The sequence below is a fragment of the Sminthopsis crassicaudata genome, chromosome 5 (assembly GCF_048593235.1).
Source record: "Sminthopsis crassicaudata isolate SCR6 chromosome 5, ASM4859323v1, whole genome shotgun sequence".
In the NCBI taxonomy this organism is placed as follows: domain Eukaryota; kingdom Metazoa; phylum Chordata; class Mammalia; order Dasyuromorphia; family Dasyuridae; genus Sminthopsis; species Sminthopsis crassicaudata.
The window spans coordinates 159,895,192-159,918,568 of NC_133621.1; the positions used below are offsets into that span (position 1 = coordinate 159,895,192).

Here is a 23,377-nt window from a genome sequence, read left to right on the forward strand (position 1 = left end):
GAATAGCAGGGAAAATGAGGTAAATTTGACTATGGGTCACTGAGGAAAACAGGATACTTTATGTGAGAAGGATTTTAAGAGAATCAAAACAGGAAAAGGATGGTAGTATTAAAAGTGAAAGGGGGGTACAGGAGGAGGCTGAAAGGGGAAAGAGGGAACCTAAATTTTGCCTAAGACAGTCTTACCTGTTTTGTTTGATTACCTTGAGTTGAATATGAAATTTCTAGTCTAGAAATGTAATAGCTTAACCATTCCCATTCCAAACTGTGAGAGAAGAGCTCACCTCCCTCCCTCCCCCAAATCTGCTTGTTTCCTTTGAGGTTTATGTTCATGTGTTACTACTATAAACTACTTCTACAGTCACACAGATAGTAATAGGAAGCATTGCAAGAAGAATACTGTTTTGTACATAGTTTTTTATGTACAAACTAGGGATTCTTCCTGTATGCCCTTTCATGTACCTTGAGAAGAGCAACTACCATGCATTGGCTGTTTATGTGGATTTAAGCATATCCATAATCTGGATCACTTCCCATTACTGTATCACATAAAAAGTGGTTTAAAAAAAATCCCAAAAAACACTTTTTAGAAAAATACCGAGTAATTTAGTAAAAATAGGACCTCATTAAAAGCAGCTAATTGGCATAATGAATAAAGTACTTCCTAGAGTCAGAAAAACCAGAGTTCAAAGCTGACTCGTTTACTTTATAAGCTATATAATTGGGCAAAGTCATGTATGTCTGCTCAGTTTCTACAGCTGTAAAACAAAGGTAATAACTCTTACCACACAGTATTGTTATGTCAAATGAGATATTTATAAAGTATTTTCCTATCATTTATAATACTATAATTTTTAATTGTGTTCTCTCCCACCCCAACATATTTTTTCTCCTATGCCAATCTCACTTTTAAGTCAAGATTTAAAGTACAAAATGATTTAAAGAATCTTTTTTGAGTTTTAAAAATCTTTCTGCTCCATTGTCCACAAATAGCTGCTTCTTTATAAATTCAGTTTCCTTAATGGTAATGTTTTTGCTTATCATCAACACTGTAAAGTAAGGTCACTTCCCCTAAAATGTTTCTCTTTGCCCTTGGGCACAACTCCTTTGGATTTTTGTGATTCAGAGATTATATCATTATTTATACTTTTATCCTAGCTTTTTTTAGCAATCTGACTGGTACATAGTACATGCTTCATTGACTTTTCAACTAAAACCTGCAAACCATAATTCATTTAGTGGCAACTTCATTGTATCTTCTGGTTATGTTTATAGCGTCAATATAAAAAAATATCACTTCAGAATATCCAGGCTAATGTGTTGAAGCATAGGTCAGGATCAAGAAATGAAAGAGGTTAGAATTAACAGACTACACCAAAACCTCATGTCCATAAATCAAGAATGCTTTTTTTTTTTTTTTTTTTTTTTCCCAAGAAGGGAACTAGAAGGCACTGCAGGGCAGAGGTGTCAAACTCAAAAGTGAAACCATATTAAAATGTGACTGGGCAAGGTTTAACAAGTAAAAAGTACAATATAATTTGTTAATTTGTGGTTTTTTAAGTTAGCATGTGGCTAATAGGGATCCATTTCTATTTGAATTTGACAATACTGCTTGCAGAGAACAAACACTATATCGTCCAGAGGAAAACTAGTTAACTGTGTTTTAACAGAGAAGAGGTACTTGGTTTCCAATATAGAAGTCATCTCAATCATCTATTTATACAGTCATACTATCCACTTAAAAACCGAAAAATCGTAAGTGACATCACATTAGAAAAGAAATTTAAGGAAATTTATGTATTTATAAACAGTGACCATCTGAGTTATTCAGACATGTTACTGATACTAAAAATGATTCACGGATAAAGGAATAGATTTTGGCATTGACTATTATCTTGTTCTACAGAAACTTCAACATAAAGCAGCTGTCACAATGAGGGAACAAAAGTAGCCAAGAAACTACCTGAGACAGCAAATTCTTGTTTTTCTTGACAGGGATAAAGTCTGTAGCCAATGGAAATACCAGTTTATAACAAATTCATTTGTAAAACCATAAGGAGGATAATAGAAGATTATGAGCAACACTTGATTAATAAAACGACAAAGAGAAGTGAAGAAACTGGGCCTAGAAAGTCTGGTATGCCTCTCCTTTAAACAAGATAATTTTAAGATCAGTTAAAGTGGAAAGGAGCATCGAAAAAAATGGAAAACATCTATCAATTTCTAAAACAAACTATATTCTTCATCAATTATCAGGGAGTGATCATATTTAATCTCAAACATCTTAGTTCTCAATATGCATAATGAACAACAAAGATGGGAATAGCACCTGGACCAAACCAAGTACAGAAGAGATCCATGATGATATGCTGACATAATTTTGAGGCTAACTAGATATCACTTCTCATACCTGAAAAGAGAACTAAATGCTGGAACGATTAAGGGGGAAGAGAGAGAAAGGGCCATTTTGCAGCAGTAAAGAGTATCAATTATTTCCCTACTTTAATTTCTACAAAATCTTTTACAATGATTTACATGCCTATTAATATTTATTAAACACATATATGCTAGGCATTTTAGTAATGGCTAGGGAAAGAAAACTGGTCCTTGCCCTTCAGGAAGTTGAAAGGTATCTTTGATCAAAGTATAAAAATGAAGTAACCTGATTTGCACACTATGCAGCATTACAGCCAATTGAAGTCATACATACAATTGATTGAAAGGTCAAAAAATGTACTATCTGTTGACTATAAAACAGCATTTGATTAAGCAGGGTGTCGTCCATGCATAAATTGATAATGTAATTGCAACAACAGATTTAAACTTTGTTGATCTTCTGACTAATATCAAGCAAGGTATAAACAGGAGATACATGCATGCCAAAGATTTTTTGTCATTATCAAGGAGAGTACAGTATAGCAACCAAATGAAATAATGATTCCATATGGATGCTAAGATCTTCCAAAAGCTCTTTTTCTTTTTTGTAGATGTAGATGCCTCTAGTACTGAACATTATAGAACCTCCTTAAATGGAATTCAATGCTCAGAAGATTAGTTTAATTATCTATAAAAGAAAAAACAAAATGGATAAAAACTGCCTATTATCTGGATTATAATATGAAGATGAATAGACAATCCACTGAACAGGTTCAAACTTGAATAGAAATAAGAAAGCAGGATGGGTTACCATTAGAAATTTCATAGGACTTGAAAGATATTGAAATAAAAACATCATTTCATCATCAGTATTCTTCTAGTGATGCTGTAAAGGCTTCAATTCATGGGACAAATCCTCAGGGAAATAAAATTGTGGTCAATTAAAAATCAATAAAAGAGATGGAGAGATCACTGTGCATGAGCATATACAAGCTGCAGCATATTACTAGAAATGATTTGTGCTCAAGAAGAGGCATAGAAAATACTATCCAGATCTATGAGTAGAAAGAGAAGTGAATCAGATACTTGGCAAGAGTGAGAGCTAACACTTAAGAAAGCCTGTATGCTACACAGGTACTATTCTAAAGTTTATTTATTTATTTATTCTAAAGTTCTATTCTAGAGTCATTACTAAGAAGCAGGCCCCTAATATATTTGATGAACCTCTGATGAAAGGATATGGGTTAAGACTTACATAGGATGGAAAGGTATTGATAACCTGTATCATTGGAAGGAGTATTTACACTATTGAGATGACATACATTTGAGTAGCTCTATCTAGTAAATCTGTCTAGTCTATTTAATTGTGCCCACATACTAGAAATCCAATGATTATAAATTAAATATATTATACACATCTATGTTAACTATTCAATTTATAATCCAATTATTTTTAAAAGCTTTAAAGAAATAATGAGGTATTATACAGAGAGGTAGTTCTACTTTGAAAAATGGCTTTTTTAGTTTTAGATCCATCTATTTTTAATACAAACTAGCTCAGATTCCAGAATATCTTTTGCTTTGGTGTTAACTTCTCTAAAACCTATTATTCTGATAGTGTTTAGTTTATAATTCTAATCAAATGTGTATAAATTGTAACTTGAATAAGATTTATATAGTCTAATACAATAGAAAGTTATTAAAATTTTAGGTTGTACCAAGGATCTGAAATGTCCAGGAGAGAGCAGCTAGGATGGGGAGAGGATTTAAGTTCCATGGCACAGGAATAGCAGTTGAAAGAATTGGATATTTTTAAGCCTGGAGGAAGAATGGAGAGACTTTTCAATACTTTAAAAGATAGATAGATACAGATATGACTATGATGACTGTTTTTAATACTTTATACATGGATTAGACCTGTTCAGCTGATTACACTAGGAAGGACTAAGAGTAGTAAGGAAGATATAAAAAGGGGGCCAATTTCAATCAAATCCTAACTAATGTTTTGTAGTGGGCTGCCTCTGATCATGGTTTCCCTTCAATGGATGACTTCAAGCAAAGGCTGAAATGATTTTTTGTTGGGAAATGCAATATAGGGATTCTTTTAAGATCCCTTTCAATTCGGGAATATTGTAATAAAGAAAATCTAAGATATAAATATGGAATAGTAAAAAGATCACTAGATTTGGAATCAAAGAACTAGATTCAAATCATGCTTCTTCAGTTTCTTAATTTGTAAACTAAGGGGTTGGATTAGGTAACCTCTAAGATCTCTTCTAGCTTTAAATGCACTATCCTAAAATCCATAATCCTGTCACTCAACTCTTTAAAATAGCCAGTAAAAGAAGTATGAATTTAAGGAAAGCATAACTTGCTTTTAAAAACAAAACCAAGACAATAAGTCCCTGGTTAAATCAGCTACATTTATATCAGTGATTTTCTGCCTGGCTCAGGGATCAATAAAATAAAGTGCTTAAACAGAAACAATTATATTCCATGGTAAGCAGAGATTTACTGAACAACATCAGAATCCAAACTAAATTAAATTTATTTTGTTAAAAACTATGGAAAAAAATGCTTTAAGAATCACTAAATACAAACTAAAATTTGCATATCTATTAAAAAAACATTCCTGAGATTATCAACTGTGTATTTCTAACACAGTTCCATTTACATACACTGAAAACAATGGTGTTAGTATAACCTGTACATTAGTTTAATTTAAACTTGATCAAACTCTTACATTTGAAAAATCACTTAAATTTGAAAAATATCAAATTCCTTAAGTATCTGCCAATTATATGTGGCTAACTAAATGGTAAACACAAATCACTATTTAAAATGGCAAGAAAGCACAGTTATTTTGTTTAAACAGTGTTGCTACATTTGTTTGGCTGCATAATAAATTCTGGTCTTGATGACAATATAATGGAGTTCACATACTTCTAATCACGAAGATTTGCTGACTTCATGTCACTTTTTGTCCCAGTTTATCCACACATTTTGCTTTTAAAATGAAGAGGCAAGATCTCACGAACCACTTAACATCTTTAAAAATAAAAATGCATTAACAATTATTTAAAATTACATCTTTAAAAGGAAAGGGACATGACTCCTTCATCCCCTTCAAGATTTATCCAATAAATAGCACCCTAAGCATAAGTCTGTGAAGCCAGTATGCCACTAATTGACTAAATACACATAAATGATTTGTAAGCAGACACACAGAAAGTCCTTTTCAAGTTAGCCATTTCATAAATGTTATAAGTCTGGGTTCAAGTTCACAAATATAAATAAACTAAACTATAATGAAAAATTTTTTAATGCAACAACTGTTTGCTGTATGGCTAACTGCACACTTCTTAACAAAAAGTGATTTCACAAATGAGTAGCAGAGTTTCCCTAAATAGATTTTGTGTCATACAGGGGCAAATGAATATTAACTTGCTTTTTTCTGTGTTTTTATCCCACTCAATTTTTGAGTCACTGTAGTCAAGGAAGAGAGGCTAGAGCAGACATGGCTAGGAATGCAGTGAGCTAAATTTCTTTTGCACCATTTGTCTCATGTTGAACACCATGTTTAGAATTCAAAATGAATCAATCCCAGAACCAGAAAAATGCAGCTGAAAAATTATTCAACTTTTAGGTGTTCCTTTGTGATAAAACTATCCTATTTTTATCTTTACAGTTTTCACTCTAGCCCCATAATTTAGAACTACTACAATAAACTATTCTTGGCCAGGCCAAACAGCTTTCATGATCACATTTTCAAAAGATTCATGTACAGAATGTCAGTCTAAAATATATATCACTTTTTAAAGAGTAGCCTGTAGAAAATATAAAAATACTATAGGTTTAACAAAGCATGTACATTAAAACTTGTCTGAATAAAGATGTAATACTAATGTATTAGAAAAATTTTCTTATTATGAAACATTAGCAAATATGGAAATACACAAAATACTTTAGGGGACATCTGGTTATAGTATACAGATCAGTAGTTCTCAAACAGGGTCTTGCAATTTTCAGTGGAGTTATGAGGGGTTTCAGGATGTAAATCTGTTCTTCTGAGGAGTACTGCAAAGGGCTTTGATGCTGCAATATATAGTGGATAGAAACTTTCCCTTTGGTCCCAAACCCCACCCTTTTCCTCCCACATAATTATGATGGCCAGCTATTCAGTACTTTAAAACGAATTATTGTTCTCTATAAAAAAGTTTAAGAACCACTTGTAAAAGCAGAAGAAATATACCTTATATGCTACAAACTTCTCTAAACTATGAAATCAAGATATTTAAATTCTATTGTTTTACATTTAATTTTACACCTTAGCAAACATTAGGATCAATAACTTGTCAATTTGTTTTAATAGAAATTAGAAAAAAAGAGTATAAAATTTGATATCACCTATTTTCAATAAGTACATACACAGTATGTATGACTGTTAAGCAGGTGAATAAGGATGTCATATAAATTACATTAACAAAAATAGAACTTTTTTTACATTGTCCAAATTAAATAAACTAACTATATTTCTCAACAAATTGAATGTTAGTCCTAAACTGATAACACTTACACATTCAAAAGCAGCATTTTCATAACTAAACTTAAGTATGTAAGCTCCAAGGGGCAGGGATGGTATCTTCTCCAAACTTTTTATTTTTTCCCAGTGCTTAGCATAGTGCTCTGCACAATTAGTGCTTAATAAATGTTTGTTGAATGAACAAAAACCCAAATTCTTAAGTAGTTTTATTTTCCTAATGGGCATGACATTCAACTATTAAGCACTGATACACTTGACTAGTCTGTGTAAGATCTACTCTTGTGACCCTGTGTTTACCCTTTCACATTAATAAGCATCAGTAAGGTCTTTGGCTAATGTGGTTTTGAAATGAATTGTAAATTAAGAAAACATGAGGCATAACAACCTTGATTTAGCACATATAAAAATATCCCAAATACTTAAATATAAAAAAATTCATTTTCTAAGATGGGATTTAAGTAAAAAACAAACAAAAAGAACCATGACATTTATCTTTAGACCTATATCCTGAAAATTTAGTTGAGGTAACCTCTGCAAGAAACAGATCCACACTTGCACACAGTTCTGACCCTCTTTTTGGCTGGGCTGAGGTCAATAGACTCTGAAGATATATCTCCAGAACCTGAATATGTGGGGGGAAAAACACAGGAAAAAAAAAAAGAGTTGGTAATTGTAATACAGAATCCTTTATTATTACATCTAAAAATTGTTCTAGTGTATATTTTGAATATTTATTTAGCAGTTGAATCAATGAGAGTAATTAGCCTATTTATATAACTAACCAGAAGACAGAAACAGCTTCAAGACTGTAAAGGAACCATTTAAAAAGTCAATAAAGTAGACATTCTTTTCTGAAGGATTATGTACTCAATATTTTTCAATTATTAATTAATAAGCAAATATTGTAGTTATGTGGCATAATTCAATGAAAATAAAGATCACAAAAATTAGTTTTCTGCAGGGTAGGATGAACAAATTAAATGCACACAAAATAAGAAATCGATTTCAGAGTATGGAATCAAATTTCTTTCAATAGGAGTGGCCATCTGGAATAAAATTGATGAGAAAATGACTGAATTCAACAATAATCATTCAATGTACAACTTTATGAGGACACAGAACAAGTTTAAATAGTACATAAAAATGTTAGGAAATTAATTCTAAAGAAAAATACTAAAAATAACTAATATTTAAGTGCTAAAATGTTTAAGTAAAAAAGAGCTTTGGATACAAAGTTTTCATGTGTGTGGTTTTTTTTTTTTTTTTGTAACTTTTAAGTCTTATGAGATCACAACAAAAAATACTGAATCAGAAATCCTACACTTTAGTCCTGCTCTCATGATTTATCACCTGTGTGACCATGGATAAATTAATTTAACTTAAATTTTTTCAGCTACAAAATATTAAGGGAAGACCTTAATATAAAGAAAGGTCCTTTCCAAGTCTGAGTCTATTCTACACCCACAATTGTTTAACACAATCCATAATATAATCATCATACCTTTCATTTGATAATCAAAAGTAAGTTCTTCTCCAGGATGTATTGTTCTGGTGGAAAACAGTGCTATTCGAGGAAGGCGAGTATCAAGGTTATCAATGAAAACGTTGAACACCTGAAGATTTGGATCACACTAAAAAAGAAACATTAAAATTATATGATCATTGTTGTTATATATATATATATATGCTGAAACATCTGATTTAAGCCAGACAAATGCCACATGAAAATTTTAATTTCCCAGGGCCTTGTTTTTAAATTACTTTTAATATTTAATTGCTTTTTACACGGATAAAGGTCTAAGTTAAACCTATTAGAGCCTAAATTTAAGGTTTCAGGGTGTCTCAGCGCTCAAAGACAAAGCTTAAGAACCCATTATCTTCCCCACACTTAAATTATAAGTTATATAGAAGACAGGGCCAAGCTTATGTTTTGTTTAGTGAACAAAACTAGAATTTTACATATTCTTAAGATTTCCAAAAGATTCATGATTTCATTAGTAACCTCTCCCACTAATGAAGATAAACTTGACCAAAGGTTAGTCCCTACAAAGTTGGAATGTTAAACTTTGTTTCTGCTGACATACAGCCTTTTAGAACATGAATTTACTATAACAAAGTGAGACATTAACATAGGACTCTGTAAGACATTGGTTATATTGGTGTTTAATTTGATGGATCTCAAATTCATCACTAAACAAAATTTACCTTAAAATGGGTGAAGTAGATTAGTGAATTTGGAAGAATTTCCAACATTTTTCATAAACCAATTATACATGAACTAATAATTTGGTATATTTTGTAATGTCACTTGCTGTCTATTTAAAACAGCAATAATAAAATAACTTAACAAAGAAGCTATGTGGAAGAAGTGAAAATGTTAAAAAAGAACTCTGGAAATATAAAACACTGGATGAGTGATTACCTCATCTTAAGACCTTATTTTGAGGGACCGAGTAGTTTTAAATCAAAATGATAAGTTGATTAAAACAACAACAACAACAAAACCCAAGATTTTTAAAGTAAGGTGAAATTCTTGGCCCTCTTATTTTAAAAAGTCCTGTTTATGCTTGAAATGATACTTCTTACACTATGATTCACAAAATGAGACACATTTCCATATCGAGCTGCATCCACTGTGAATTCATCAGATTCATAGTCCAGATCAAAGAGATATGTGATTCCTTTATTATCATAGAGCTGCCCCCGTCTCTCAGCTTCTTCACTTGTGATAACCTATAAAGAAAAACTAATATATTATATAACTATTGCTGAACTAAAAGAAAAATCCATAATTTTGCAAAATAATTGTAAAAAGTCAGAAGTGATCTTACTGCTGAAACCAAGTTGTTGAAATAAGTTGTTGACATTAACAGTACATCAACAATATACAGTAGATGTGACCTAAAAATATTTTAAATTACACATATACTAGATACCCTGACATATACTAGATACCCTGAAGTCACCATGATTGCCAATCATTTTTAAACAAATTCTTTCTTAAACAAGACAGCTGGAAGTAGAGAAATTTGGGATATGAAAAAAAGGATTTTATAAAAATGACTTCAGAAAAAAAGATATAATTTTAAAGGAAGTTTGCAAATTTTACTTAGCTATTCTTCCCTGCAAATAGTAACTGAAGGCAAACAGAAAGCACCCTGAAACCTCTTATGTACCCAAAATGTTCTTGTCCCCTTTTAATAATCTTTGAATATGGTTACAAAAGAAACCTTATTAGAAATACAAAATATTAGTTTAGTTCAATTTGCAGTACACAATATTAACAAAATTCAATTTTATAAGTTTTTACAAAGATTTAACTCAAAAGCAAAAAAAAATTTCTATAGTTCTACCTTTTTATTTAATTACTCAATCAGCTACAAACCCCAAATTTCTAAAGCACAGTAAATAAAATAGGAAAAAGATCTCAAAAGTTCAAATATACTAACTTAAAACTGACAAAATCAGGCAGCTCACAATGACTCAAATCAAAGTGAGATTAGCTTTGTTGTCTCTGGAAGACAATATTAGGTATACTATCACCATGACCAATTTTAAAATTGAAATAGGGTTGAACATGATCAGATATACAACCACAACCAAATATCTCTACAGCTAGGATTTATTAACATAGTAATGCAGTTTGATTCTTTGCATGTCAGTAGGGACAATGTTTGCAATTCAAAGTGAGCTATGGGAACACAAGTTCTGGACTTCTACCATCATCCTTTAAATTCATTGTTTCATAGCAAGTTAGTACTTGGTACCCCACTGATGGGTAGTTAGAAAGAATTTAAAATATTGAAAATAGCATCACTTCTAGATGTCATATAGTATTTGTAGTAATACTTTTGTTTTTGATTCAATACTTTAGGCATCTGTAATTTCATTGATGTGGTACTATCCTCCACCAATGCAGATTGCAACCCCTTTACAACTTAATGAATGGGTCTTTCAGGAGCTGCTATAGCTAAAAAAAAATTCATTACAGACAACCAGCATAATGATGAGCCTATTCCAACTTAAAGACATATTTGTCTATCATTGGGCTTATACTTGAGGCTTCTCAGCTTAGTACAATTTGCCAAACTTGTGTTCCACTAGTATACATCTTATGGTTACCTCCATGCCACAATGAGGCACCAAATTTATCAGGAGTTTTAAATTTGTATTTTATTAAAAACACCATAGCACTCCTGATGTAAAAACAAACAAAAAATATATTGGTAAATCTTTGCAAATATCAATCACAAAATATACCAGCCAGGACAAACACTTAAATGTTATTCAAAAAAATAAAGTAATTTATTAACAAAGAAACAAGTCCTTTGAAGAAAGACTCTTCTCAAAAAAAGGTCACAATCTTGTATACATATTATTCATTACAGCCTAAGTAGTTGAACGTACCTCTCCAACATATTCCATGACAAAACTCATTCTTTTAATTTTCACAAGGGTTTTCACTCCCCAGCCACAGCCATTGCTAGTTCTAAAGATGCAAAGTGAATACGGTGTACCTTTCTGAACAATCCTATTGGGGCAATCAGGCCCACATTTACACCGTGAGTTGCACTCATAGATAGGAGTGCCAGGTTGGATTTTTATCTGCCTTTTTTTATTGTAAGCCAAATGAACTCCAGCTTCTGCAGGGCAGCACTTCTCAAAGAAGCAATCTGTGCACATACAACCAACTATGGCTTCATTTGTTAAATTGATTCCAGGAGCAGGTTTATATTCATTAATGTAGTAAAAGTCTAAAGGTGGACCTTCCAGATCAACAGTATTTTCAACAAATATCATTCCTTTATGGTTCTTTTTTCTGTTAAGCTCTTCTTGCCATCTCTGCAGAGCTACCCTTTGTTTAGCCTTCTTTACAACATACTCAGCAATAGCAGGCTTCAAACTTTTGATATCATTTTTCAACATTACTGCTTTGCCTTGCTTTAGCTGAGACAAATAATCGCGTTGGTCATTATAAAATTGTTCAAGAAGTAATGGACATTTGAGATTTCTTGAAGGTTCCCAAGTATTTGTAGTTTCTGGCCATCCTTTCCATTTTACAAGGTAATATTCCATATCCTTAAAATACAAAAGAAGATGTACATTAAGCTATAAGTTTAATTCAATTCAACAAACAGCGAGTGCCTATTATGGACAAAGTCTCTGGGGAAGAAGTTGGGGGATGAGGAGGTGTAAAAAGAGTTTAAAATACAAAAGGATTATTAACAAGATTTCCTTCCTTCAAGTACCCTATAGACTATAAAGGGAGATAACACATACCCATTATCATTGTTTTGATATTAGTCTAAAGAGCATTAAAACTAAGGGATGTTACACAAAATATAAAAATTCTCCCCATGTTTTCAAACCAAATGCTGCTGAATTTTTAATGTGACAAAAAAGGTTCAATAATATCTTAAAAACTCTGTTATAAAACAGTTTGCAACAAAGCAGTTTTATGTTAGAGCCCATCAATAAAAACAAACCTAGCAAATATTCAAGATTAAAAAAAATAAAAATGAAAAAAGAAGAAGAAAAAGAAAAAAGAAAAGAAGGGTACTTCAGATATCCCAGCTTTTCTGGTCCAATGTTCAGACTTCACAAGGGACTTGAAATCCTGACACATTTATCCAAGTTTTGGTCAAGAGGGAGATGTTTTATCATTTGGTATTGTTAGCTAAGAATTTTAAGGGAAGTTCTCAATGATCCCTTGACTTATAGTTTAGTCTGAATGAGACTGTTACCTATAGTATGATAATTGATGATAAAAAAAAAAAAAAAAAAAAACAACAAAAAAAAAAACGACTGAGGAATTGCAAGAATCAAATAACATCTGAATCATTATTATTCAAACCTTTATTTCTGTATGGTAATTATTCTAAAACTGATAATGCACACTAGGTCTTCAGTGGATATTTGTTGAACTCTGAATTGAGGGGTATGCAAGATTAATGTCAACCTGACATATGACAAGCATTTGCCCAACAGAGATACTTTCCTGATATACCATGCTTTGGGTCAGACAACATCTGGATGCCAATATTTTACAAAGGACAACATTGAAAGGAGGTCAATGAGGAAGTGAAAGCCTCAAGTTCATGCTGAACGAGGACCAGTTGAAAGAAACAAAAGTTATATTTTGTCTGTAAAAAGACTATGTGGAAAGTAGGGGGATTCAAGGAATGCAACAAATGGACGATAAATGTAGACTGGAATCACTGGGATAAATAATATTAATAGTAGTAATATTGAATAGGAAATAAAGAAGAACATAAAACTTGTAATATGGTATGCTTCAGAGATAGAGAGAAAATGACCCTGGCTAGAAAAAAGGATTTATATGATAGCAGAGTTAGGAGTAATAGGTACTTACTTCATAAATCTGTATTATCAGTATGGATACTCTTTCCACAATTCCAACTTTCAACACATTCATGCCATCTTATCTCTGCTGAGCCTTGTCTATTCCCGAGGGTCTCTTGTCATTTTTGTCTTTTTATATCCAACATATAGTATTTTTACACATATCAGGCATTTAATTTTTTAAAAAAATTGTAATTTGACAATTCCTGCCATTTGTGACTTTGTCCAAGTCTTTCTTTCTGGGTCTCAGTTTCCTTCTTTGTAAAATGATGGGAATTAGAATAAACAATTTCTAACGTCTCTTCTAGAATTAAATCAAATAAAATAAATCTTTGCATAAATTCTGGGGGAGGGGAAAGAAGATAAGAGACAGGATGAAGTCAAGGTACTAAAGGCTTTTTCTACCTGGATAACACTGTTGGTAATATGCTGTGGCCTATTATCTGTATCTTTCCATTGTTGTATGAGTCACCTTTGATTTTTGATTCTAAGTTTATTCACTATCATACAGTCTCATTGGGAGAATGTCAATGTTAGAAATAAATGAACTAAAGCATCAAGGAGCAGTATATATCCAAAAAGCTGCATTTCTGGATTTCAATTCTGGATTCAGATATGTGTAACTGCAGTACTTATCCAAGATTTAGGTATTGGTAAGCTAATGGAATGGGCTGGCTATTTAATTACCTGATATAATCTGGACAATAAGTATTGTTCATCCATTTAGTTTTTCCTGTGTATCTGAAACGATAACACCTGACATAGTGCTTTGTAAATATTAAGGCACTTAGTACTTGTGACATTGAAATGAATTGTGTGGCATTCTAGAGTTTGTTATAATCAACATAATAGCAACTACAAATACATACTCTTCCATTTGGACTTTGCATGAGGCAGTCTCCATGATACAAGGGGACACTTTTCTCTATTGCTTCATAGTCAAAAGAATTTGGTAATTTGAGGGCCACTGCAGTTATCTCTATGATACTTGTTCTCCCTGGCTCCATTATCTTCCATTATACTTTACATAGTTGTCAAAGATCTTCCCTAAACAAGGGCTGAAATCTCTCCTCTGCTTGAGGCTCTAGTGGTTTATTGCTTCTAGCCTCAAATAGTATTTGATTTTCATTTGTATTTCAAACACTAAATACTACGTGAAGCTCTTCTTGGTACCTTCCCCCTTCCCATCTAAGCTAGTGCTTCTCTGCATGTCCTCCAAATTACCTTGTTTTAATCTTATAGAGATTTTGTACACATTTATATGGGTATGTGTTGTTTCTCTGGATAGAATGTAATCATTTTGAGGGCAGAAATCACTTCAATTTATTTTTTTATTTCAATTTTCTGGATGAATGTATAATTTTGAGAATGCCAGCATAAAATAAATAGCTATGTATAGGAACTTGTAAGGACAAACTGCTGCCAAAAAATTACTTTTCCTCTCAACTATTCAGAAATGGCCAAGTGTATCCTTGACACAGATGATGACAGTAATCACTGGGTGTGTTAATTACAGAATCCTACAGTTGGAAAGCATATCTATTCCAACCCATATCAAAGCAAGAATCTTCTTAACATAACTTGATAAGTAGGTCTTTACTGAAATGCCTCTAGAGTAGAGAAACCCATTATTTCCTATTCCATTTTTGCATAGTTTTTTGATTAGGAATTTTACTCTTCAGTTTAAATTTGCCTTTTTTTGTAAATCTGAAAGAAGTAGATTTAATCACTGTCACTGTTCAGGGTGGATATGGAATCAGGAGAAACCAGGGAAATGAATTGGGGGAAAAAAAAATTTGGAAAAGGGAGAGTATTCCAGCATACCCTCTCCCCCCCAAGTTAATTATTTGGTACACTGATGGTGATTTTGTGTTGAGAGATGGTGCTAGGCATTGATCCCTGGAATGAGGATTTTTTTTTTTTTTAAATGCAGTCTAGATCCTAGACAACTTCATCACAGAATAAATTTCTAATCTATTTGTGTTCTTCACTGCAGTTTTATCATTGCTCTTGGAATGATGTCTGTTATATCTTACGATGAGTTTTCTGTGTGCTTATTTCTTTTCTACTCACTTTCTACAATGTTTTGCAAAACAATTATTTTTACTAACCTACCTCCTTAATGTTTTCCAAATTAGCCTGTACTCTCTAACCTGGTGATGTTTTGGTCTACAGTATTTCTTAACTAGACAAGAACACAAATGTTATCTGGTAAGATTTCAGAACTCTTCTGAACTCCTTGAGGCAACTCTCACATTGGTCAAATTTATCTTAAGAAATTTCTCTAATCAGTCACTATCTTTACTTTTATCTAGTTCCTGTTCTTCACTTAATAGCTTGCTTAAATACTTCATATTGGGGCGGCTGTAATTATACCCGGCCTTTTCCCCTTCTTCTACCCTTCATGGTAATTTTGATTTTTGTTCTGAATATACACACAGTGAAATAATTCTGATATTTGTAATTAGTCATTTCCCATTAAGAGTCAAATTCATTTTTTGTGATAATTTAGTATTCTTTATATCCTTTATTATCATTCTCCTCTAAGAATGTATTAGTTCCAGGAATAACTCATTCAAGCACTTTACTTGGGACTAATTTCTTATTTCCTGAACCATATTTTCCAGTATTTTCACTGTCTTCCCCTGAGCCCATATTCCCACAAAAGTCAGTGTATATCAAGGTATATATGATGACTTGGTTTGGAGGATGCTATCAAGTTCTTTATTGAATTTATTTCCATCTTCAACAAAGCATAAAAGCTGCCACTATCTTTCTCACAATGACCTTGAAAGTTCATCACACAAGTACTGTAGGGCATGTTGATTATGCCATGAAATGTTTCTTACTATTTTTGGATGAACAATCAAACTAACTCCATCAATTTCTTTATGAGTGGAACCTGTGACCCAACTTCCATTTAGTTACAATTTGTTTTCAAGTTTAGTTTATAGCATGAATTTTAAATAGATGTGACTTGGTTTCTCCAGTGTTGTGCATCAATTCATTGGAAGTCAGGCATCTTACATTAAGAATACCAATTAAATTAATGCTCATATGAGATCTAAAAATTTTGCTTCTTAGAACCTCCTTTTCTATTAGTACCATTTTTCAAGCAAGACTTAAGTTTACATTTTTTTTTTTGTGATTCAAAGGTTCATGTAAAATACAAACTGGTGACAATAAGCATCTATACTTAACTAGATTATTCCTCTTGACAGTAAACATGAGTTGTTTTTGGAGCTTTATTTAGTATCTTAGGCTTAATAAAACCTATACAAGTTTGCAGTGTTAATATAATCTTTGAGAACCCAGGGTTACTTGTCACCATATCATGACATGTCATTGAAGCAGGAGCATTGCTAAGGTAGAGGTATAGTGAGGACAAATTAAGGAGAGTGATTAGTAATGACACCAAGGTGTTTTAACTTTGAACTTTACGCAAATGGAAAGTCATCAGAGAGATTTTTGAGTCATGAAATTGGAGAGTTTTTGGAAAACAAATCTCAAGTATGGAGGATAGAGTACAGTAAAGAATAATTTGGAGACTATTTTAGTATGTCTTCTTATGGGGTAAAGAAGAGTCTGAGGAGTAAAGAATGGGAACAGAAAAGGGAGGAATACAAGATATATTTAGAAAAAAGCATAGGTTTTGATGAATGACCATTAATGAAATAGAAGGAATGAAAAGTAAAGAAATCTGGGAAGATGATAGGACTATTGATAAAGGTAAGTTAGAAGGAGGTAAGTAAATGGTTTATAAGGTTAGAATCTACCCTGAGTGGACTACATATAAGACATTTTATTCAATTCTGGGTACCACCTTTTAGAAAGGACACTAATAAATCAAGGTTTATCTGGAGGATATCAGGTTGATGGAGCCAATGTCACATAAGGATTGATTTAAAGACAATAGGAATATTTATCACAGGGAAGAGAAGACTTGGAGGGACATGATATTCTCAGTGATATTCTTAGTTTTTTCAAGAGTGGTCACATGGGCAAGGTAATAGAATGAGGAGCAATGGATAGAAATTGTAGAAATGTGACTCAAATTTTATGTAAGAACAAATTCTTAACAATTAAAGCTGTCCAAAACTGAAATGAGACGCTTCAGGAAGAAGTGGATTCCCTACCAGTGGAAAACTTCAAACTAGACAATAAGACTTGTTGGGGATATCATAGAAGAGATCCCATGATAATGAATTTTATTAAATATGGAATCACAGAATCTGAGCCGGGCCTTAAAGATCAAGTTTAATTAACTCACTTTACACATGTGGAAACTGAGGCTCACAGAGAGAAATGATTTGGCAAAGTCATAACACTAGTCAGTATGGAACAAGGGCTTGAATCCATGCCTTTGTCCTCAATATGTTAAGTTTGAGGGAATACAACATTCATGTAGCAACATCTGGTAGAATTAGTTGGTAATATGGAACTGATGCTTAGAAATTAACATTAATGTTTTGAATAAAACACAGAGATAGAGATGGTCAAGAACTAATTGTGGTATTCTATAATTACCTTAAAAATATTTTCATGTTGTAGTACATTTTGTGCTTCAGAAATCACAAATATCATTTGGCAATGATAATGATAAAAAACTAAGCCTATTGTGGCCTAGAACCTAAACTTTAAAACATGTCTTGCTTTTCCAAATGTTAAAGTTTCTTTTCATGATAAATAAAATGAAATATTGAAGTAACATCTGATTATAACTTTATTGAGGACTACACATTTGCCTTACCTTTTCTATCTTGTAGTCACACAAGTATTCCACCTCATAATTATTTAGATTCCTTTTGGTGATTCCAATCGATTTACATGTGAGCTTTTCCTTTCTACATAATTCCTGAAGAGTATCAAGTGAAGCTAGGCAAGGCACACACCAGGCTACAATAAGAAAATATGATTCCTCACTAATGAAATACTAAAGTTAAGAATATATACTTTTTAGTTTTTACATTCCCACCCTCCAATTAGCAGTATTTCTACATCATAAAAGAATACTCACATGTGAATCAATGAACTTTTCTTCAGGAGAAAACCTAAAGGTTTCCTGAATAATTTATATAGATTCCCATTAGATGACAACCAATGCCATTCAGTACTTAAAATTCACATCAATTAGGCTATGCAAGCTCCTTAAATAAGTATTTTAATTTGTTCACTTGCTTCATCAAAATTACAGGGACCATTGTAATGGTCAGCACAAAGAAATATTTTTGAGTTGGTAATTACATTGATGTACACAATTACTTTATTAATGGAATTTACAGGACCTTTAACCAACTGTTAGAACAGATTATAAATATTAAAAGATACACAAGAATACTAACATAAGAAATTTTAAAATGAAGCCAACTGTATAGCTTTGTAATAAAGTATAAGTTGTTCTTATGTTGTAATCAACAAATGGAAAAAGAGCTGAAAACCAAAATGCATACCAAATTACAATATTAGGCATAGTTTTCTCACTTTTGAAGGCTATGAGATTTAGATTTTTCACTTTTCTTGCCCATGCTGTAATATTACCATCAAATGAGACTGCAATTTATGCAAATCGGCTTCACATTAAGAAAACTACATATATACTAAAATGTAAATGTGTAACTAGAATTAGATTTTAAAGAGATTTTAGAGAACATCTAGTACAGAACTTCTTAAAACTTTTTCCATTTCTGACTCCTTTTTACCTAAGAAATTTTTACAAGATTCTGGGCAAATAGGTACATAAAATAGGTATACAAATAAAACATTTATTGATAATTAGTCATAATTTCATGACTCCCACATTCAGCTACAATAAACCATACACAGGGTTGTAAATAGAAGTTTAAGAAGCTGGGATATACTTTTTTTTTTTTTTTTAATTTTCCAATAAGGAAACTAAAGCCAAAAGATGTCAAGTGCTTTTACTCAAAGTTATAAATAAGCAGAATAAGTGGCAGAACTAAGGTCTCAACCGATATCCTCAAATGAGGACTCTTCATTGTAACACAAAAATACATAGAAACCAATTTTTCTCATTACAAAGTAATTCAAATCAAGATTCCTCTGAGCAAAACATTTAGCCAGTCCCCCCCCACAACTTTCAAATCTATAGTCTATCTGATATAATAGAATGCTGCATTAAAATAGGAGAGCAGAATTTAATTCCCAATTCTGCAACATAACTTTGGGCAAGACACTTAACCTCTTCTGTACTTAAGATTTTTCACTGTGAAGGGGTCAAGTAGGACATCAGCCTACAAAGATTAGGTTTTACTAATAATTTAGAGTCCTTACTTTCCATATTTGCAAGCCAGTAAGATCGAGCACACTTACACTCGTGGTCTGGGGATTTTCCCGTACTATACTGAAGAATATTACTGCTATCCCCTACAATTACCCCCCAGATCTTCCCTACCAGCAGGTGTCTCTCATACTCAAAAATCACTTAACTTTTCACAAAAAAGAATGGGCTCCCGGACTAATTTCCAAAATACATAAAATACATAAAAATATTATGTAAAGTGAGGTACACCTACACTGTCATGTGTTAATGAGGTTTGACATCTATTAATCTTAGAATATATAAAATACCATTCAATCTGTTCATACAAAACGTAGCACTCAAACTTGCGTAGTTCGGTAGGTGGGATACTATCTGTAATAGCCAGGAGCACCTAGAAGTGTGACTACACTATTCTCCTAACTTCTTTGAAAACTCTGATGCTAATTTACAAGATGTAGTTTTTCATCGACACCATAAAAATCGTTTATAGGATACACCGCACAAAGGCTTGATATTCCTGATGAACTGAAACTGCAGAAGCTACAATATGTTTATGATGGATTCTGTCTCTAGAAACCCCATGTGTTCCTGGAGCAACTCAAGCACACTACGTTCTAGGACGCCAAAGTAACAGATTCCTCATGTTTTTCAGCCCCTTCCCAGTATTTTTTCAGTTTTGATTCTAAAGGGCCTCGGGAGTGGGGGTGGGGAAGAGCTGAGGTATCTAATTCTTAGCAGTCCAGGAAGAAGTGAAGCAGTCAGGACTGAGGAGTCCCGCTCTTCAGTTCTTCTCAGCTCCGGTCACTGAGCCCCCGGGCCAAAGACCCCTGATCAGGTTCCTGCTTTCCCCTAACCTCCTGCCCTCTCTACAGCCCCAGCCCCAATTCTTTCCTCTCTAGAATCCCAGGAGCACACTCCCGGCCGAGGTCCCTTCTCAGGACAAACACACAAACTTTTAAACTCCAAAACATCCGAGTTCTGCAGGACCACAAAGGAGTCAAACCGCAGCCTCCCCTCCGACCAGGCTTCGGATCCTGCCCCCGGATTAACAAACCACTAATCCCCGCTCCTGGGGCCGGGCGCCTCCCGCTCCTGCCCCACACCTCGCGCCCGCCGTTTTCCCACCTCCGTTACAGTTGGGGAGCCAATGCCTGCCCAGCGCGGGGCCCGGGGGGTTCGGGGGCCGGCGCCTAGCCAGCGGGGTCTCCGGGGCCCGAGAAACGTTGGTGCCCGGGGAAGGCGACGGTAAACGGCTCCCCACCCTTCCCGGCGCGGGCTGCGGAGGTAGAGGCGCCAACCCGGCTCAGTTCCCGCGGCATGCGCCTGAGCCTCCCGCCAGCGTGCGGCACGGAAAGCGGACGGGACGGGACGGGACCGGACGGGATGGGACGAAGGGTGGGGAGAAAGAGGACAAGGAAGAGGAGGGAGCGGGGCTGGGGGGCAGAGGGACCGGGGGCAAGCAGGACAGCCCGGAGGCCAGCCCCCCGCCCAGCTCCCCACGTTGGAGTCACCGCATCAGGAGCGTAGGGTGGCGGGCCGCCCCCCGGCACTAAAGTCTCTTTCCCCGTCCCCCAGGGGCGGGGAGCGCGGTTTGGGCAGTGGGAGGTGAGATGAAGCGGGGTGGGGGCAGGGTCCCTCTCCAGCCCTCACCTCCTCGCGCTCCGGCCGCGGCCGCCGCCATCTTGTGGAACCTTCATTCAAACTGGCGCGGTCTGACCGGACCGCTCAGCTGGAGGGCCGAGGCCCCGCCCCCTTACCCGGCTCCTAGCGATGAGCGGGGAGCGGGGAGCGGGGAGGGAGGAGACAGGCCCACACGTCAGGGCTTGACGGGCGCCGGCTGTGGAGCGCGCGGGCTCTCAGGACCCCGTGGCCGCTGCCGCTCTCTCCGGGCTTCCGCACCGCGCCGAAGCGGGCCCCGGAGGTCGGCCGAAGCCACGCGTGCAGACCAAGCGAGGCGCGGCGGGAAGCCCGAGCTCCTCCCCTCTCCCGGGCTGGATTAGGAGGAGTTTTGGGTCGTTCCTCTCCCCCAGCCAGCGAGATCCGGGCCCACTCGGGTCTCCCGAGGCTGAGGACCGGGACTGACGCGGGGTGTCCCGGGCGGGGAGAAGTGCGTACGAACTGAGCAAGGGGGTGGTGGTGCAGGGGAGAGCAAGAGCTTTTAAGCGCCTACTGTGAGCTGGGCTTTGCAAAAGTCCCTGATTTAATCAAGTCTAAGATGACAATTATCTATGGCTGAGGAAGAAATCTCCAGGGCCCAGGTTTTTATTCGTAGTTTTAAGATTGGTTTGTTTTGACTGTTTCTATGATCTAGACAAGCTTTTCCTTTGACAAGACAAAAACGTAAAATCACTTGACATCCAACATGTGATCAATTCCATCACCTAACTTAAATAATAGAATTGGTAGATTAAATTACTGTGGGTTTGCCACAATTACCCAGCCTCCAGGATTAGCCGCAGAAAAAACTCTTTATCAATTCTTCTGGTGTCTTACAGAATGGCAAAATGCTACGCCAGAATTTGAAAGACAAACCCGGCCAAGATAACCTTGTTCAGTGACCCTGTTTGGGATCCCTAGCATCAAACAAAGCGAAGACAGAGCAAAGTGTGTGCTTTCGGGGGAGGTTCGGGTGTTGACATGGGGGGGAAAGAGGAGGGGAGGTCGGGTAGGATTGCCCAGAGATGGGGGGGAATCCTCCATTACTCCTGTCAGGCTCACTCACTAGGGGCAGACTAACAAAGTTGGTCATAATACCATTTATAGAGTGTCTACTTGGTGTTCATTTGATCCTGATGATCACCCTGGAAATTGAGGCAAATAAGTGACTTGCCCAGGATCACACAGCTAGTACATATCTGAGGATCACTCCAAGATGCCCTGCTTTCCAGCTTTGCCTCTTTTCTCTCTAGGTTCTCTCAGTAACATCCCTGGTGTCCATAGTTCACTTTATAGTGTTTATTACAGATGACTTCCTGAGCTATAGCTTCAGCCTAAGTCGCTCTACTGAGCTCCAGTCCTTTAACATCAACTGCCCACTAGGTTCAAACTGCATATCTAACAGACATCTCAAACATGCCCCAAAGAGAAGTTATCTTTCCTCAGAAACTTATCCTAAATTACCAAATTTTGCAATTTCTGTCAAAAAGGCCACTATCTTTCCAGACACCCAGTTTAATAACCTCCATTATCTTCAACTCCTCTTATCCCACATAGCCAATTACTAAGGCCTGTTGATTCTACTTCATCTGTGCTCTTCACTCTGCTCACACAGCCACCATCCTAGTTCAGACTCTTCATCTGTTGTCTTATTTCAATAGCCTCCTAACTGACATTGCTTCCCTCCCTCAGCTATCAAAATAATTTTTAGTAAGTATGGGTCTAATGATTCCCACTAATGATGAAAATTCCAAATGCTTTCTATTCCCTTTTGGAGCAAATATAAATCCTGCTATTTGACATTTTAAACTTTCATATCCTGGCCCTTTCCTAACCAGTATTTTTAAACATTAATCTCCTTTACATACTTCATTATGTCCTAGCCATACTTGCCTATTTGTACTTTTTCCTCCAAGACATTCTTATCTTTCCTTTCTTGTACCTTTGCATAAACTTTTCCCCCTATGCCTGGTTGGTTCTCTTCACCTCTTGGAATCTCTGATTTTCTTCTAATGTTAGCATAAGAGAGATAGCTTCTGCAGGAAACCTTTCCCAGGTCCAGTCCTTCCTCCTAAAATTATCTTGTATTCATTTTGTATATATTCTATATAAACATATGTATGTTAGAATATAAATTCAAGAAAGAGTATTTCACTTTTG

General features: G+C 35.1%; 1 protein-coding gene across 5 annotated transcripts in view; it reads right to left on the bottom strand.

The window, feature by feature from the left end:
* SUV39H2 (SUV39H2 histone lysine methyltransferase) overlaps positions 1-21,443 on the bottom strand; it is a 28,616-nt gene extending 7,173 nt beyond the window's left edge. The window contains exons 1-7 of one of the 5 annotated variants that reach the window (XM_074268566.1): positions 20,616-20,688; positions 18,299-18,343; positions 18,032-18,177; positions 11,326-11,997; positions 9,505-9,651; positions 8,420-8,549; positions 6,285-7,540 (exon numbers count right to left, since the gene is read on the bottom strand). In XM_074268566.1, coding sequence (XP_074124667.1) covers positions 7,434-7,540; positions 8,420-8,549; positions 9,505-9,651; positions 11,326-11,994 — 1,053 coding nt within the window. In that variant the 5' untranslated portion in view covers positions 11,995-11,997; positions 18,032-18,177; positions 18,299-18,343; positions 20,616-20,688 and the 3' untranslated portion in view covers positions 6,285-7,433. Of the gene's footprint in view, positions 1-6,284; positions 7,541-8,419; positions 8,550-9,504; positions 9,652-11,325; positions 11,998-18,031; positions 18,178-18,298; positions 18,344-19,572; positions 20,689-21,211 lie in introns of those variants that run through there. The other 4 variants (XM_074268562.1, XM_074268565.1, XM_074268563.1 and 1 more) reach the window with 4 other exon arrangements.
* Positions 21,444-23,377: the final 1,934 nt, after the last annotated feature.